General features: G+C 32.1%; 3 protein-coding genes across 3 annotated transcripts; 1 reads left to right on the top strand and 2 right to left on the bottom strand.

Annotated features, from left to right (window-relative positions):
• Positions 1 to 614: 614 nt before the first annotated feature.
• Positions 615 to 2903, bottom strand: LOC123658900. Its single transcript, XM_045594190.1, has 2 exons — positions 1523 to 2903; positions 615 to 1270 (listed from the first exon to the last, which is right to left on the bottom strand). Exons 1-2 carry the CDS (start codon positions 2901 to 2903, stop codon positions 615 to 617), a joined length of 2037 nt encoding a protein of 678 aa, XP_045450146.1.
• Positions 2904 to 5521: 2618 nt separating this feature from the next.
• On the top strand, positions 5522 to 7537 carry LOC123658899 (GPI mannosyltransferase 2). The gene is made up of 3 exons (XM_045594189.1): positions 5522 to 6657; positions 6724 to 7058; positions 7506 to 7537. The coding sequence occupies exons 1-3, from the start codon at positions 5522 to 5524 to the stop codon at positions 7535 to 7537; spliced, it is 1503 nt and encodes a 500-aa protein (XP_045450145.1).
• A 6276-nt stretch (positions 7538 to 13813) lies between these two features.
• LOC123659079 (methyl-CpG-binding domain protein 3) lies at positions 13814 to 17093 on the bottom strand. The gene is made up of 5 exons (XM_045594346.1): positions 16750 to 17093; positions 16152 to 16301; positions 14821 to 14986; positions 14597 to 14741; positions 13814 to 14249 (listed from the first exon to the last, which is right to left on the bottom strand). Exons 1-5 carry the CDS (start codon positions 16869 to 16871, stop codon positions 14083 to 14085), a joined length of 750 nt encoding a protein of 249 aa, XP_045450302.1. The 5' UTR covers positions 16872 to 17093; the 3' UTR covers positions 13814 to 14082.
• Positions 17094 to 17655: the final 562 nt, after the last annotated feature.

Raw genomic sequence — 17655 nt, 5'->3', positions numbered from 1 at the left:
TAACGTAGCTTATTATTACCTTATAAACTAAATACTGCGCTAAGTTAAGGATAATTAGTTCAGCAAAAATATTAGGGGCTATGGCGTCTAATTTTTCTTGTTTCTTGTAGACGCATTCACCCCATCCAAGATTCCAGGGGTTGCCAATATTTTTTGTAATAAGTTTGGGTATTTATTTATTTAAATTTAAAATCAAACCACAGCCTAAAATTATAAACTGTTTATTGGAATAATTGGAATAAGAGTCAGATGGTATTTTGCCATTATAATTTAAAAGTTACAAAACTATATAGAGTTATAAAAACGCGTGAGATCTTTTTGTTCATTTGACTTTAAGCTTATATTCTATGTAACATAATTATGTTAACAACATTTATAATATAATTATCAATAAACTACAGTCTTATTTTATAATACTTAATAATCAGTGCTGTTTTCTTAAGATTAATTAAATTATAGAATCTCATTGTCACTTTCAATGAATAAGTTTAACTGAACAAAACTTTTATTTGAAACAAAAAAGTCGAGTATTAATGTAAGTAATTTTAAAAGAACTTATATCAAAATAGCATTACCACAACATTATGTATAACAAATAGTACATTATCGAAACATCACTGGATATTGTAATTTTTAAAATTTTCTTTAAACGTAACATGACCTCTACGAGATATATCAGGCTTCTTAAGAAACATAACAATATCATCGTAATGTTTAATTTCGGATATATCCTCCACGTCCGGGTAATGAAAAGACATAAACCTACTATTCTTTATTTTTCTCAAAAATTTGACGTTGGGTGTATTATTTTCATTAACAGAAATTATGTTCCCAACAAAATACTTCACTGACTTTTTTGTTGTAAATCGCACTAGTATCCAATCGTGGACTTCTGGATTCCTTCTGCCGACATCTTGTTCAAATTCGTCTACTATATTCGCGTCATGTTTTGAAAAACAATCTTCAGTCTCATTTTCATTTCCCGCATACAGTGAAAAATTATCAAAATCTTCCATTTCTGCTAAATACTGTTCACGATAACGATCTAAATCTTCACAGCTTTTATCAGATTCATCAAAACTAATATCTGATTCATCTTCAGATTCTTCTTCGTAACCTATGTATTTTTTTTGTTTTTTGACCCTTTTTTTAGTTTTTTTACCAGTCTTTTTCTTCTTTGATAAGTTGATATGAGTATTTCTCTTTGCTTTTTCGTTTTCATCTGATAATTGGGCTTCCTTGCTGCATTGTGGATCTTTGTTTTCTTTTTCTTTTTTTGTATGTTTTTTTTTAAGTTCTTTATTTTCTTTTTTTGTTGTCATTGTTTTTTCTTTAACTGCCTCTTCTTTTCTTTTTTTTTCTAAAAACTCTTCCCTTGTTATAACTTTACAGCCTTTTGATATTTTTGTTTTTTTCAGTTTCACTGTAGAATCACTTCGTTTTATTTTCTGCAGTAATAAAGTTTCGAAAGAAACTTTTTCTGAAGCAGGCAAAATTCGATCTTCAATGATCTTAATCTTACTTGTGCTTGGTGTGTTTCTGTCATTCAAGTTACCTTCAATATTAACATTATTGTTTTCATTCAGTGTGATCTGTGTTTGCATTTTAGGAACCTGGCTGCTACTGTTTATCGTGTGGAGTACTTTTTGCAGAGTCAGCTCTTTCAAAGTGGGAATTTCTTTTCTGGATGTTTTAAAATGTTTGAATCTTTTTAGGGACTCAGGGTCAAATTTGTCTTCTGGTACAGCGTGTCTGTTGAATGGGTATATACCTCCTTTTTTGAAGCCATTCCGGATAATAATGGGATTCAGTTCACGCCACACTTCTCCAATAATGCGACTAAATTCATCTTTGGGCAACCTTTTTCCTACATTTAATCGTTGCCATTGCACAAGTTTTTCGTCCCAAGTATTTTTCATTGATTTGAAAACTGACAAGTCTAACGGCTGTAACAAATGACTTGCATGCGATGGTAACTTAATAATCGTCACTCCGCGTTTTTGTGCTTCTTCCAAAATTCGCAATTGAATGTGAGTAGAATGACCATCAAAAATTAACAACGCTGGTGGATCTTCGCCTAAGTGCGGCAGCACTGTATTGAACATGTACTTTTCAAATACTATTGAATCTATCCAGCCATTTTTCGTAGCAGCATAAGATGTGTTTTCGTAACCTAGTTCCGACATCCATTGGTCCCATGTATTTTTTCCACGATTGATAATTAATGGTGGCAATTTATCACCAACTGCGCTGGCAGTGAATAAGATCGTGACGTTATCTTTGCCAGATGAGGCGATAGTTCTTGTACTGGCAAATCCACGGGCGCCAACAACTTTTGTTTTATCTGGGTCATTTCCAAAACTGGACTCGTCAAGATTCCAAACTTTTTCTGGTCTTCCTTTTAAACCCAGTTCATTCAAAACCTCTTCAAGGATATCAAAGTACTCGTTTACTATAAAAGGGTCACAAGCAACTTTCCTGGACATCTCAACTGCTTGTGGCTTTTTTAAGGACAAATTGTGTCTCTTTTTGAAAGAAGCAAACCAATCGTATCCAGGTTGGTTGTTTTTAAACGGGGTTAAGTACTTGTTTTCACTCACATGTATGCTGACTAACTCTAGTGTTTCCTTAGACGTAAGTCCAAACCCGTACTTCTCCATAACTCGCAGACCATTTGCTAGTTTGAGCTCGTTTTCTGTGTTAATCACGGTAGGTGGTCCACGAGTGTCTTTTACAACACCTCTTTTTCCACTCACTCGATCACATATAGTCGTGCGAGGTATATTGTATTTCCTTGCCGCTTGATACGAGTTTATTTTGCCAGTTCGTACTTCATCTACAGCTTTTTTTAATGTTTCAAGATCATATTTAGTGGTTGTTTTTCGTTTATAGTGTCGAACCATGATGGAAACCCTAAAAAACAAATGAAATAGTTTATCTATGATAAAAAAACAATTTTCATCGACTCAATTAGATAGATATTATGTACCAGTATAAACATAAAATAAAATGTTTATAACCTCTGACAATGGGGCTATTGCGTTACATAGACGCAATCACCCCGTACGCAACGGACGCAAAAGCCCCTAAAGAAAAACATAACCTACAAATTTTAAATTGCGGATTGTCTCCGAATCATTAGCTTTTTCTATAAAATAATCAAAACAAAATGTAAAGCAATAAAACAGTAACAGTACTTACAGTTAAGAAAAATAGATACTTTTGAAGAAACGGAGATTTAAAACGATTCACAAAAACGTGTTGGCAACCAGGAAGTATCCGAACGAAGTGACAGATTAAAGATGGCGGTTATTTTTTTTAATGTGTTCGGTCACGACATCTGGTGGTGTCTTTTTGAAGTTTTAGTACCAAAGATGGAAAACAGATGGCACCAGTAGTTCAAAAATACGCGATTCGTACAATAAATGGATTCGTCGCTTTAGCCCCGTAGACGACATAGCCCCGGTTGACCTTACCCAAATGACTGTGGTTATAATCTAAAATAAACCAAATGATATATCCAAAAAATGCTGTCCAAAGTTAATATTAGTAGCTAGTATATATATATATATATATATATATATATATATATATATATATATATATATATATATATATATACATACTAGCTGCCCAGACACACTTCGTTCTGTCAAAAGTTGATAAAAATGTACCTTGCCCACAACAAGTTTTTTTTTTTGTTTTGTAAGTGATATGTCCACAGGCTTATAATGCCATTCTGGTGCTTTTGTTATTCCATATTTTTTAATTTTTTTTTAAACTTGCATCGGTACTACTCCGCAACTTTAGAAAACTTAAGAACTAGCCTTATAGTCTCTAAAAATCGACGCGAGTCCACTGACCAAGACTATTAGTTCTCTATACTAAGAGTACTAACGTGCAAAAAAAAAATTTTTTTTGCCCTCAATTTAGGTCTTGTCACTGTATCCAACTGTAAGTTAAGCAAAGCTAGTTACTTTTATGGGCTTCGCAAAAGTTTTTGATACGATAGGGTAGACCAGTGCTATCTTGATTAAGCAAAGTTACAAGGTTACAAGAAAATAGTTAACATCAAAAGCAGCGATGTAGTTTCTACTTACCTGACATAGCAAGTACCCATAGACCTACTAACTAAAACAGCAAAGATATGAATAAAATCCTCATATGTATTTTTTGTGGAATTTAGACCAGGATGGTTATCATGAACACTGAATAAGTGTTCTATGGAAATTTCTCGATATTTATAATGGTATGTATAAAAAAAAACAACTCTGTGAATGCAGATAATAAATAGAAGTGACGCGGGTTTTAAAAATTAACATGTACTAAAATTTCTGAGACATCTTTTTGCCTGGACTGGCTGGAATTACTAGATGAATCGTATTTTTGTTTCATTTTACTATGTGATTAAACTATATGTAGACATTAAAAACGCTGAAATTTTATTGATCACTACTTACACTATTCATCACTCATCATCATCATCATCACTTCAGCCTATTACAGTCCACTGCTGGACATAGGCCTCCCTATGCTCGCACCAAAAATGGCACGAACTCATGTGTTTTGCCCATAGTCACCACGCTGGGCAAACTGGTTGATAACCGCAGGACTGGCTTTGTCGCACCGAAGACGCTGCTGCCTGTCTTCGACCTGTGTATTTGAAAGCCAGCAGTTGGATGGTTATCCCGCTATTAGTCGGCTTTATAAATTCCAAGGTGGTAGCGGAACTATTTTATCCCTTAGTCGCCTCTTACGACACCCACGAGAAGAGAGGAGGTGGCTATATTCTTTAATGTCGTAACCACACAGCTGTAACACACACTATTGCCTTTGCCTAACTAGTGGGAAAATATTGAAATGAAAATACAAAATTAAGATTTATTACTTTTTAAAATATATTATTCAATATCGGTCGATGGTACCCTTCACGAAGTTGTTCAGGATTATATTTACTTAAGCCATACTATCCAACTGGGGGCTGCAACAACTTCGAGAAGGAGACCGATAGGAGGATTCGGTTAGGCTGGGCGGCGCTTGGCAGGCTTCGTCGAGTCACTTCGAAGCTTCCGCAATGCTTGAAGACAAAAGTCTGCGCCCAGCCTGTGTTATCATACGGAGCCGAGAAGTGGACACTGACGAAGGGACAAGTTTAAAAAAGTATTATTTAGTATTCATTTATTAAAGTAATTGAAATTTTTCTAACTGACAACACAGATTACATATTATGACATTTAGCATTGCATAGCATTGATCTTTGAATTCATTCATAATAAATTATTCTTCAAATGTTAATTTGTATCCAAATAAAATTATATATTTTTTTTTGTTATATTAGAGTAATATTGAAAACAACATAATTAGATAAAATATATTTGGCTGAAGGAATATATTACGACAAACATAAATGACAAAAGCAAACTACAAAATTTCAAAGTGGTTAGGCAATATCAATATTTGTTTATAGTTAAGAAAATGTATTAGAATTATTTGAAATTAGATTTTAAACATTTTCCAGATAATGTACACTCCAAGACAAAAAATTCTGTGGTTCGCGTTCAGTTCCAGGGTTTTTATATTGTTTCTTCAAGCTGTTACAAACGCTCTTGTACCGGACCATGATGCGAATGTGTTTATTAGTCCAGAAGATCCAACACTGCGTAAAACTAAAGGTGATGTGATTGTTGATATCATTTTAGGTGGTATCAAAAGATGGGACGCTCAATATTTTATACATATAGCACAATATGGATATACATATGAAAATTGTTTGGCATTTTCTCCTTTGTTTCCATTAATTGTAAGATATGTTGCTTATATTTTAAATAGTATTTTAGGTTCCTTTCTAAATTTTCATAGTGTTTTATTAATTTCAGCAACTCTTGTTAATTTATTAATTTTTATCAAATCCGCTGATGTGCTACATCGCTTAAGTATAAGGATACTTAGAAGTGAATGTAGGGCATATAAATCTGTTATTTTATATTGTGTTAATCCAGCAAGTATATTTTTTTCAGCACCTTACTCAGAGTCTTTGTTTGCATTGATGTCTTTTTACGTGATGTACAAATGTACAGAAAATGAAACTTTGAGGTTTGCTAGTATAGACATTACAAGTTCATTACCAGCTGCTTTCTCCATGATAAGTCGGTCTAATGGCATTGTTAATTTAGGGTTCATCTTGTACGCTAGCTTTAAGAATGTAATAGAAAGAACATTACCAGAAATTGTGTACAAATATAAAACCATAAAGCATAGATTAATTTTACCATTCTTGCTACTGCCACTTTTTACATCTTGTGTTGCATTGTTTTTGACTGTAGTTGTGGCACTCATACCATATGTTATGGTACAAACTTATAATTACTTTAAATTTTGTATTCATAGTGACCATAACTTACCAGAATTCTTGACTAGTACAGAATATTTATTACCAGGTACTGCAGAAAGTCCATGGTGTAACAGTTCATTACCTATGTCTTATTCATACATTCAGAGTCACTACTGGGATGTAGGTTTCTTAAAATATTATAAAATAAAACAAATACCAAACTTCATTCTTGCCTCACCAATAATTTTTGTTATTTTGTATCATTGTTTGTCATATATAAAAAACAATTTGAGACTGTGTTGTCGACTTGGACTAAAAGATAATATATTTACTTTTGGGTATTCAAGTAAGGTACCTTATAAACAAAAGCAACATTCTAAAGGATTTGGGACCAATGATCCTGTTTTATTTGTGTATATTGTACATGTATTATTTTTATGTATTTTTTGTATATTATATGTTCACATACAAGTTTCAACCCGACTTCTAGCCTCTGCTAGCCCTGTTCTGTACTGGATATGCTCAAGTAAAATGAATGTAGGTCCTATGCCAACATCAGATCAAAACACAATAAATGAACATTTTCGCCGTATAGGTATAGGAAAGAGAATACCATCTCACCATTTGTCAATAGCTAATTTAGAAGGTGTTGAAAATATGTATAGCAAATGGAAAACTTTTATAATTTCTAGGAGGATGCCTGATTTTACATCTATACTAATACAATGTTATTTTTTAGGTTACCTTGTTATAGGTACAATTTTTTATTGTAATTATTATCCATGGACATGAATATTTTTCTTCTCATTAGGTATTGATCTCATGACATATCATTGTACGATTATAACACTTTAAAAAAGTTATTAACTCGAGTGTTATACAAATAAATATAATTATTTAAATTATTTCTTACATATCATCCTGCATTTAAATATTTTAAGCTAATTTGTAAGAGAGAGATGATTATTAAAATAGTAATTTTAATAATGATAGTACAATGTTAAAAATCTCTGCTTGGAGTTTAATAATGCATGGGGCCTTTTTAAATGAGTCCATTTTACATTTAGACCTGGGGTTGTAATAGATTCTTAATTATTTGTAAAATGCTTATATAAAAATTTTATAGATAGATTCAAAAAAATTGGCTTTATTAGTGTAATGTTTTTAATTAAAGATCATACGAATTCTAGTCATATGTTGCTCTAGTTAGGATATGTATACAAATCTAAGATTGTATACAGACCAAAATATATAATAAGCATGTTAATTTTAGCACTTCAATAGTTTTATTTATAAGTTTTATTGTAATTTTAAAAAACTAGTTGAATGTAAGTTTTCTCTACATTTTTCTTAAACATACCTTCCAGTCAGTATGTATTACATAAGAAATTTTAAAAAACATTAATAACCATTGTATATTATTAGATTTTGTTATTGTTTTTTACTATATATTTAATTTTTTATTTGTATGCATGTGATTTAAATTTAAAACCAAATGTTCTATTTCATAATATTGCTTCTAAAGGTTCTGCTTCATTAAATAAATTACCAAAACTATTTTCTTTAAATCATTTATTTATAATATAATTAAATCCAAATACCAAACAATATGGCATGTAGATGTAAATTACTACATTTTATAATACAACTTGTAGTATTTCAGAATAAGAGATACGAAAATGTGTTTGTTACTATGCGATAGTATTTTCCAAATTTCAACAACTTAGTGGTCTAGAATCGGATCTAAACTATCTTTGTTTTTATTTTGATTAATAATATTATTTAAAAAACTAAGTAAAAACAGCCGACTACACTAAGTAGATACAAAAGTACACTATACATACAAATAAATAAAATAAATAAATAAATATCTACACAATACACACACGGTCGTCTGTTCCTAAAGTAAGCAACTTAATGCTTGTGTTATAGGTAACAGCCGACTGGTATATAGCTACATATTTTTTTTTTCGATAAACATACTTATAAATAATACATATATAAATATATAAATAAATATTTATATTACACCCAGACTCGGGGTGGGAATCGAACCCACAACCCTCGGAGCAGAAAGCAGGGTCACTACAAACTGCGCCAACGGGCTAGTCAACAAGTAGGTAGCATATTTTTTTAAAGCTGTTCAATTACTTTACATATCTAAATCCATAACAGTATTACTAAGACTGCTGTTCAATCATCAGTCTTGCAAATTGTTACAAAATATTTATGATCTTATCAGTCTTATCACCAAATATAAATATTTAAATAATTAAAAAAGTACAAAAGTTGTCTGATTAATGAGCTGATCAATACTAAATACAAATAAAAAATTTGTTTGAGATAACTTGTCAATTTTTGAAAATATTAGCCTCTATAATGTCATCTTTAGCATCCTACTTTTATTACTAAATTATTCCAGAATTTTGGAAGAAACTGCTACACATAAATTCAAATTATGGGATCCTGTTGAAAATTTACTTTTCATTTAAATAAAATAATATTTATATTATAAATATATATATATATATATATATATATATATATATATATATATATATGCAGTGCCACAAAGTTTTTCCGGCAAACTTCCAGTGAAACTCATCAAAATCGACTTAGCCGTTCCGTAAACCTTCCTCTTGAAGCCTTCTCTTCATTGGTGAAACTGCATGAAAATCCGTTCAGTAGATTCTGAGGTTAGGGTCAGTCAGTCAATTCAGCCTATTGTAGTCCACGGCTGGACAAAGGCCTCCCCAAGTTCGCGCCAGACATCCCGGTTTTCCGCAATCCTCATCCAGCCTACACTGGCAATCTTACGTAGATCGTCGGTCCAACGGGCCGGAGGACGTCTGACACTCCGTTTGCCAAGACGTGGTCCGCACTCCAGGACCCGTCTGCTCCAACGGCCATCGGTCCTGCGACAAAGATGAACAGCCCACTGCCACTTCAACTTGCTAATTGTGTGGGCTATGTCGGTTACTTTCGTTCTCTCGATAGTCTCTTTTCTAATCCTATCTTTGAGAGAAACCCCAAGCATAGCCCGTTCCATTGCACGTTGAGTGACTTTAGACTTGTGGACCAGTCCCTTCGTCAGTGTCCACGTCTCGGCTCCGTATGTTAACACATGCAGGACGCATTGCTCGAAGACTTTTGAAGTGAAAACTCCACGAAACCTATCAAATGCCGCCCAGCCCAACCGAATCATTCTGTCAGCCTCCTTCTCGAAGTTGTTGCGGCCTAGTTGGATACTATGGCCTAGGTAAATATAATCCTGAACAGCTTCGAGAAGGGTACCATCGACCGATACCGGTCTCGGTATGACTTGGTTGTTAAACATATCTTTCATTTTGCCCAAGTTCATACAGAGACAGACACGTCGGGAGGACTCGTTTAGGATGGCCAGCATTTGGCCTAACTCATCCAACGTCTCCACAAAGATGACGATATCGTCAGCGAAACGAAGATGAGGGATAATAATTGTGTTTGCTCGCAAACGAAAAAAAAACCGACTTCAATTACATCGACGAGTAATACAACGTAGATCGACGAAAAAATAGTCAAGTAACTACGCGTTATCAAAGATTAATCAAAAAGTATTTATCAGATCTCGATAAAATGTATATGTGACCATATGATAAACATCAGCTTTCGATTAAATCAAAAATTATTAAAATTGGTACATCCAGTAAAAAGTTATTGCGGATTTTCGAGAGTTTCCCTCGATTTCTCTGGGATCCCATCATCAGATCCTGGTTTCCTTATCATGGTACCAAACTAGGGATATCCTCTTTCCAACAAAAAAAGAATTATCAAAATCGGTACATCTAGTAGAAAGTTATGCGGTATAATAAAACGTAGGTCGACGAAAAAAGCGTCAAGTAAAAACGCATTATTAGATATAACTCGAAAAGTAGTTGATAGATCTCAAATAAATTTAAATGGGACCAATTGACACACACCACCTTTCGATTAAAACAAAATTTGTCGAAATCGGTCCACCCGGTCAAAAGTTCTGATGTAACATACATAAAAAAAATACAGTCGAATTGAGAACCTCCTCCTTTTTTGGAAGTCGGTTAAAAATTGACAGCAGGGAAAAGTTTTTTCAAGAGTTGGTAACACTGTAAATCGCCTTTGTGCATCTTGACAGCCAGCGCTCTTTTTACATGACGCAAATTATACGTTATAAATATATTTTTTTCAATTTTCTGTGTAAAACTATTTCGTAATTTAAAACTTTTGTGCGCGATAGTATTTTGAGTCGACGTCGAACTGTCCAACCAATAGCACACCGGCAGGCATGCGGCATGTGATACACACGCCTCGCGCTCTACCTCATACCATCAAATAGGCCGATAAATCGCCTTTGCGCAGCTTGAAGGCCAGCGTTCTTTTTAGATGACGCGAACTATACCTACTTATAGTTATTACATCTATAAACTGATTTTAATTAATACCATTTTGAATGGTGCCAATTTGTTTATTGACTAGTTTGATTATGACATTTGTACATATAAACTGATTATTCTAAATGGGATATTTTTAATTTTACATCAAAAAACTTATCACAGCAATAAACAGTCCACGACACAACTTAGAACACTACACTTTATTATTACTACGCTTACTAGCAATAATTTTTTAACTTTTTAACCGACTTCCAAAAAAAGCAGGAGGTCCTCAATTCGTCTGTATTTTTATTTTATTTTTTTGACTTTTCTATTAGACTGTTAGTGATTTGTGTGTGAAAGGCATTCATGAAACGATTAGAAACAGGCAACTATTATTTAACTATAACCCCATAGGTTCCGAGTAAGGTCGTGCCGCTCGATCGGCGAGACAAAACTATAGCACACTACCCTGATCTGAATATTGAGAAAAATTATTAGGGTAAGTTAGCATGTGCTGTATACACAAATGGTAAACAATTTAATAGTGTTAAACAACTAAAAATGCTATTCGATATAAGTAGAAAAAGTTGATTCAAGATTGATAAAAACCTACCTATATCAAATTTCGAAAAGACTGATCGAAGTTGTAAAAAATAAAAGAAGATGTACTCATTACTAAAATAAAAATAAAATAAAAAAATATCCATCAGTATTTTATTTGTGTGCTATATGTAGTTTTGTGACTTCGTTCGAGCGTACGACCATACTTGGAAGCTATAGTCAAATAATAACTGTCTCTTTCTAATCTTAGCAATTCTAACCATGCCTTGACTGAACAATCTTTAATGATGCAGACAAAAGTTTAAAAAATATTCTTACTAAAAGTTGTACTGAAATTTGTGAGTGTGCTAAAATTTTGTCGCGGAGTGTATATCCATCAATTAAATCATTTTTACATCAAATACATATATTATTTCACAGCAAATAAACCAATTGATTATTAAAACTAGCACTACAAATATTTCAAAAAATAACATCAATAGTTTGTGTTGTACTTTTTTCTCAGATGTGAAGCAAAAAAGTTGTTAAATACCGATTGCACAGCAAATTTAACTCTTCTTGTAGCAGTAATAGGTAACCATTCTTGCATGTTTCCTACTGAGCATCTCAAAACTTGCTTGACATAAAAATTTCAAATGACACGCTCAGCAAATTTATGTGTTTTTAACCGACTTCAAAAAAAGAGGAGGTTACTCAATTCGACCGTTTATAAATATATATATTATATATTTTTTTAATGTATGTTCGGGGATAACTTCGTCGTTTATGAACCGATTTAGATAATTCTTTTTTTGTTGGAAAAGAGATATTCCAACTGTTGTACCATGATAAGGAAACCAGGATCTGATGATGATTCCATCATATCCCAGAGAAATCGCGGGAAACCCTCGAAAATCGTAGTAACGACTAGCGCTATTTTTTTTTTTTTTTTTTTTCGTCTATTTACGTTGTATTACTGGTCGATGTAATTGAAGTCGGTTTTTTTCGTTTCCAAACAAACACAACTATTGTATAGCATTATGTCTTTTAGATTTCATGGACAAAGTAATAAATTGCATTTTATAAAGAATGCTCAAGGCGGAATACATAATTATAATTCGAACTGCCGTATCACACGGCCCCGATATTGTGAACATCGCCATGTGGATTTCAGGCAATCTGATAAATATTTAATACACAGATAAATCGTAAGGCAAATGTTATTGTGTAATCAAATGATTAGTTGTTTGGGGTGGTTTAGGTTGTTTTTTTTTTAAATAGTATTTCCATTTTGTCAAGATTTATTTTTAAATAAAAAAAATAAAAAATTATTTGTATTATTATATATACTATTGTATATATATTTTTTTTGTAGTTCACACTAATAAGCGCCTAAATGAATGGGCCGTACTTACTCCCAATTCTTCAAGAACTGTATTATGTGCAAATGTTATTGGGCTAAAAAAAAAAGATAGCGTGGACGTCCAATTAAAGCAAAACCCGCTCTTATAATTCAATAATACTTTAGAAAAATAGAAGTTTCTCACTATGCTATTTTAACTATTTATAATTAAGCGTTGACTTAAAGGTGTTATAATTAATTAATATTTAGATGATTTTTTTAGATGAAATGCTGTTCCACTTAGATAAATAGCAGTAAGTTATAAAAAATTAGAAATCGTTTTATAAAAAAAATATGCAATACTGCGATTGACTATTGATAAATATTTTTTCAGAATGTTAAATACTTGTGTGATAAATTAATTAAATAACTGTGTTTGATCGCAAACCAAAAAAAAAAACCGACTTCAATTACATCGATCGAAAAGTAATACAATGTAGTTGTACACGAAAAAATAATGAAGTAAATACGCGATATCAAAAATTTGAGGTAAGAAAGAAAAGTAGGCATTACATCTCAATCTAATTGGGACCTTGTGGTCAATTAGTTGCTGTGCTAAATTTGACAAGCACCGCCTTTCGATTAAAAAAATCATCAAAATCGGTCGACAGTCGAAAACTTCTGAAGTAACACACATAAAATAAAAATGCAGTCGAATTGTGAACCTTTTCCTGTTTTGAAGTCGGTTAAAGTGATTAGCCACGAACATAAATTTTTGCTAAACGTACAACATTTTGCTGTAACTATTTTGCTGTGCAATCAGTATTTTTGATTAGAATTAGGTTTTGTTCTTAGTACAAAATGTACATTTTTTTTAGCTAACCTGGGGAACTTCGTGTTTTTTTGTTAGTATATTTTTTATAATTTACAAGCGACCCGCCCCGGCTTCGCAGGGTTGCAAAAACTATCAGTTTTCCTCTACTATATTATGCATGTATTATATGTATAAACCTTCTTCTGGAATCACTCTATTTACTAAAGAAAACCACATTTAAATTCGCTGCGTAGTTTTAAAGATCTAAGCATGTTGACAGCGGGAAGCGACTTTGTTTTATACTATGTAATGATACAAACCTTGTACTGACAGTAACAAACACATTAAAAGAATAATCCAATTTAGTGCAGTCGGCCCGAAAATGTACACATACGTTTGTACATACCGAGATTATTTTATTAATTTCCAGCAAACGCTGCAAATTACAGTACTTAAATAACTTATCCTAATATTTTATAATAATTACAAATACTTAAGATTCAATTTTAGCACTTACGTCACGAATACATATTCTTAACTAACTAGTGCTATCGACGGTGCACTCGGAATTGGGTTTTGGAGAATCTGCCGTGGAGTCAGGCAGCATTTGTTCGACAAGGTCGGATTCCGAGTTGGCGGCGGAGGTCCCGTCGCCGGCGTTTTCCTATGCGGCCACTAGAGCTTCTTGCAGTCTAAGACGAGCTCGCTTTACTCTTTCCTCTTGACGTCGAAGGTCTTCCTTCGTTATTGTCACCGCAGCTATCAAAGGTTGGTCAGGGTTTAAAAAAACACCCGGATTCTCCATAATAGTCTGTTTTGATCCAGATTGACCTGTAATTTTTCATTAATTAATGAGAAAGAAATAAAGTTTTATGAAACTGTAAAAAAATTATTTAGTTGAGTCTAGCTGCCCGGACAGACTTCGTTGTGTCAAAAGTTAATAGTAAAAATTTAATTTTTTTATTACTTTTTTTAGTATTTAAACCTTCCGTGGACCTTAATGAACATATATAAAAATAAATTAGCCAGCTGGTCGAGCCATTCTCCAGTTATGCGCTTAGCAACATTCATTTTTATTTATATAGATAGATAGATGTAACAATCACATAATAATAAACTAACATATCTCCAAAACTTTTCACTTCTTATTAAGAATCTATTACTTAAATTATATATACCAGTTATGGGTTGTGATGAAACATGTAAAGCTGTGGCTAGAGATTGTATTGTCGTAGCATCTGATGTATAGGGTCCCAGAGGCTTTATATATTTGGGTAAGGAAGTTGTTCCAATTACTCCATTTGCATCACAAGCAGTTAACCCCTATGAACAAATTTTATTTCATTAATTTACAGGAAGTATAAAAAATTTAAATATAATTTTAAAAAAATTAAAGCAATACCTCTAAACGCTTTTCCCAGAATAGTTGTTTAGGTTTTTCCTGTGTACCATGTTTCAGATCAGTTTTAACTTTACTCTCCTGAGTCTTGTAAACTGTCACGGGCTGTTTGAAAATTGAAGCTGTCTGACGTATAGGTGGCACGAGTGAAGCATCAGATCGAACACCCCTACATAAAAGTTAACAAACGTTACATAAATGGTGTGTAACTAGTAGTAGTATTTTATCAAACTGAAAACTAAGTTACAAATCAGATTGCACATATATATTAATAATTATTTATTAAATAATTTTAAAATTCTTATATTAAAACGATAAAACAATACAGGACAAAAAATGTGCCTACTTTACTTTGAACAAATGATATGAAAAATAATTGTCACATGCAAAGTATTAGTCATGCTAAATGATTTCTAGGCACTTGTTATATACAGTTAGATCTTAGATTAAATGTGTACATAGATGAGATCCATTCATTTGTCTATATGAATTTTTCTCATCATAATTTAAAATTTGTTTTGTTTTCAGCAGAGAAGTAATATTGTGTATTATATTGTTTCATTCAAAATTAATTTTAATATTAAATTGCAACAAATAGTGGATATATTTATAAATTATGTACAAATCTTTCGTTTTTGTCTCATACTCTTCTCTCTTAATCTTATTAAACAACTGACTGCGCCCTGCAATTTTACTCGCATTAATTTTAGGAAACAAAATACTAAAATTTTATATAGCCTATAACTTTTTGGTAAGTGAAATATGCAACACAAAAATTATTTTTCAATTTGAATTAGTAGTTCCTGAGATTAGTGCGTTTAAAGAAACAAACATAAAAAACTCTCAACTTTATAATATTGGTATAGATATATTTTAAGAGTATTTATGCACATAATCATAACATTTTTTTCACCACAACTAAACAGTCCCAAACCCTGTTTGGTATTTATGTCATATTTAGGTCATTTGCACTGATGTATTAATGTATGTGTTATAACCTTTTAAAAGAAAAAAAAAACAAAACAAGTTATTGTTAAGCTTGCATAAAAAGAAGCACTGTGCAATAAAATTAAAATATTGAAAAAAAGGCAAAAGCTAATAAGAAACACATTTAAATGAAGCAAAAATAATGGGTGGATCAATATAAACTACAAGAACTTCATTATATACATTTAAAGCTCCTACCTAAAATATAAGTGGATTATAAGTTTCCAAACAATATTACTAAGAACACAAACAAAAGCTATTGAATATAGGGCATAAAAAAATGTAACACAAGCGGGACTGCACTAATGAACACAACACAAGTGAGAAGATATGACACATGTGGGAACCTGTAGTCAAACTGCGCTCGAGCTTTCTTGACCTTGCACAGGAGCATTGTGTTTATTTGACCTTGTTGAAAGTCGAAACACGACAAGTCCACACTATCACCGAGATAACGAACAAGCTCGGGTTTACTGCGAAACTTTTTACCTGTTGGGCTGTAGAAAATTCATTGTCACCACTGACCGGTCAGCTATAAACAGCTGTGTTACAGTTAGTCATGTTAATTATTAATAGCAATGAATTGTGAATGTTTAGGTAGATAATTATATTGAATGACTTTTTTTTGAAATGTAGACAACTCAATATATAAGTCACCTATTTAAAGTTTAATTTAAGTAACAGAAAGTATACATTTTTCCTCAAAATAATATTAAGGTTTTGGCCACCATCCAACACAATAGATAATTAAGAACAAGTAGTTCTTATATTAATATTAATTATAGGAATTTAACACGATTTAATTTGTTTCCAACTTTTTAAACACCTAACTTGCATTAAGCCTTAATTTATGCAATACTTATGCTAATAATTGTTTAAGAATTAACTATTTTGGGTGGTGTTGTAATTCCTTATGCTCAAATAAAGAATCTTAAAATGAAATACCTGTAATAATACACATCGACTTTTCCTGCCGAAAGTCCTGTTTTTCTTATGACTTCTTCCCTTTGCCAACCTTTGGGCAACGCTGCACAATCTGATCTTTTCTTTTCGATTGAAATATTCATTGTAATTATGCTATAAAATCCTTTGTTTAATTACAAATTAAATATATACCGATTTGTAACTATTACTTTAATTACATGTGTATGTTACAAAACAGGATATTTTAACTACTTTTTAATGAGAATACATGCCTACATGGAGAATACAACACCAACATGGACTAGAAACCACAGAGTACTATGCAAAGAGTAAAATAACTTACTTATACAAGTACTATGGTATAAACACTATATAGAAACATACAAACTTGAAAAGTTGAAACCACAGTTGAAACTACAAGTGCCAAAGAGTATATAAGACAAGTGCAGTCAAAACTCAAAAATACAGTACAAGAAAAAGAAGACTTAGGTACTAAATTTTTTTTCTACAAATTATTGCTAATGTTGCTTGCTTATTTTATTTGTATGGTGTACAGTAAAGTGTAAATAAACTAAAACTTTGTCTCGGAGGTAAATTTGATTTCAAAAGTTGATAGTTTCCTACTAATCCTACTTTGAAAAGATACGTAGATCTACGACCTATATTTTTGAAGTGAAACTTCTTTTCGCACGCTTGACTTGGGGAGTAAGCTGATGAATACGTGACAAGAGCGTTAAGAAAAGTGTGATCGGGCGAGGCAAACAGAAGTTGAGAGGGAGATTAAAATTATATAATTAAATTATTTGGTATTTTGCTTGCTTTTAGAGTATGTACGTGGTTTATTTTTTATTACATATTGTTCTCGATGTATTAGAATTTTACTCACAAATTTACAATTATTTAACTTAACTGAAGGACATGTTGGCA

The sequence above is a fragment of the Melitaea cinxia genome, chromosome 13 (assembly GCF_905220565.1).
Source record: "Melitaea cinxia chromosome 13, ilMelCinx1.1, whole genome shotgun sequence".
Lineage (NCBI taxonomy): Eukaryota > Metazoa > Arthropoda > Insecta > Lepidoptera > Nymphalidae > Melitaea > Melitaea cinxia.
Note: the sequence above shows the minus strand (reverse complement) of the source record. Positions and strands in the feature narration are given on the sequence as shown.

Excerpts from the sequence above, each read along its gene's own strand:
- LOC123658899 (XM_045594189.1), top strand. The coding sequence starts at position 5,522 with ATGTACACTCCAAGACAAAAAATTCTGTGGTTCGCGTTCAGTTCCAGG. Across the intron at positions 6,658-6,723 it reads CTTGGACTAAAAGATAATAT|CAATGATCCTGTTTTATTTG; the intron begins ATTTACTTTTGG and ends AGGATTTGGGAC. Across the intron at positions 7,059-7,505 it reads TACATCTATACTAATACAAT|ATCATACGAATTCTAGTCAT; the intron begins GTTATTTTTTAG and ends TTTTAATTAAAG.
- LOC123659079 (XM_045594346.1), bottom strand. The coding sequence starts at position 16,871 with ATGAATATTTCAATCGAAAAGAAAAGATCAGATTGTGCAGCGTTGCCC. Across the intron at positions 16,302-16,749 it reads GTCGATGTGTATTATTACAG|CCCAACAGGTAAAAAGTTTC; the intron begins GTATTTCATTTT and ends AATTTTCTACAG. Across the intron at positions 14,742-14,820 it reads TCTGGGAAAAGCGTTTAGAG|GGGTTAACTGCTTGTGATGC; the intron begins GTATTGCTTTAA and ends ATTTGTTCATAG.
- LOC123658900 (XM_045594190.1), bottom strand. The coding sequence starts at position 2,903 with ATGGTTCGACACTATAAACGAAAAACAACCACTAAATATGATCTTGAA. Across the intron at positions 1,271-1,522 it reads CAGAAACACACCAAGCACAA|AAAAAGAAAACAAAGATCCA; the intron begins GTAAGATTAAGA and ends ATACAAAAAAAG.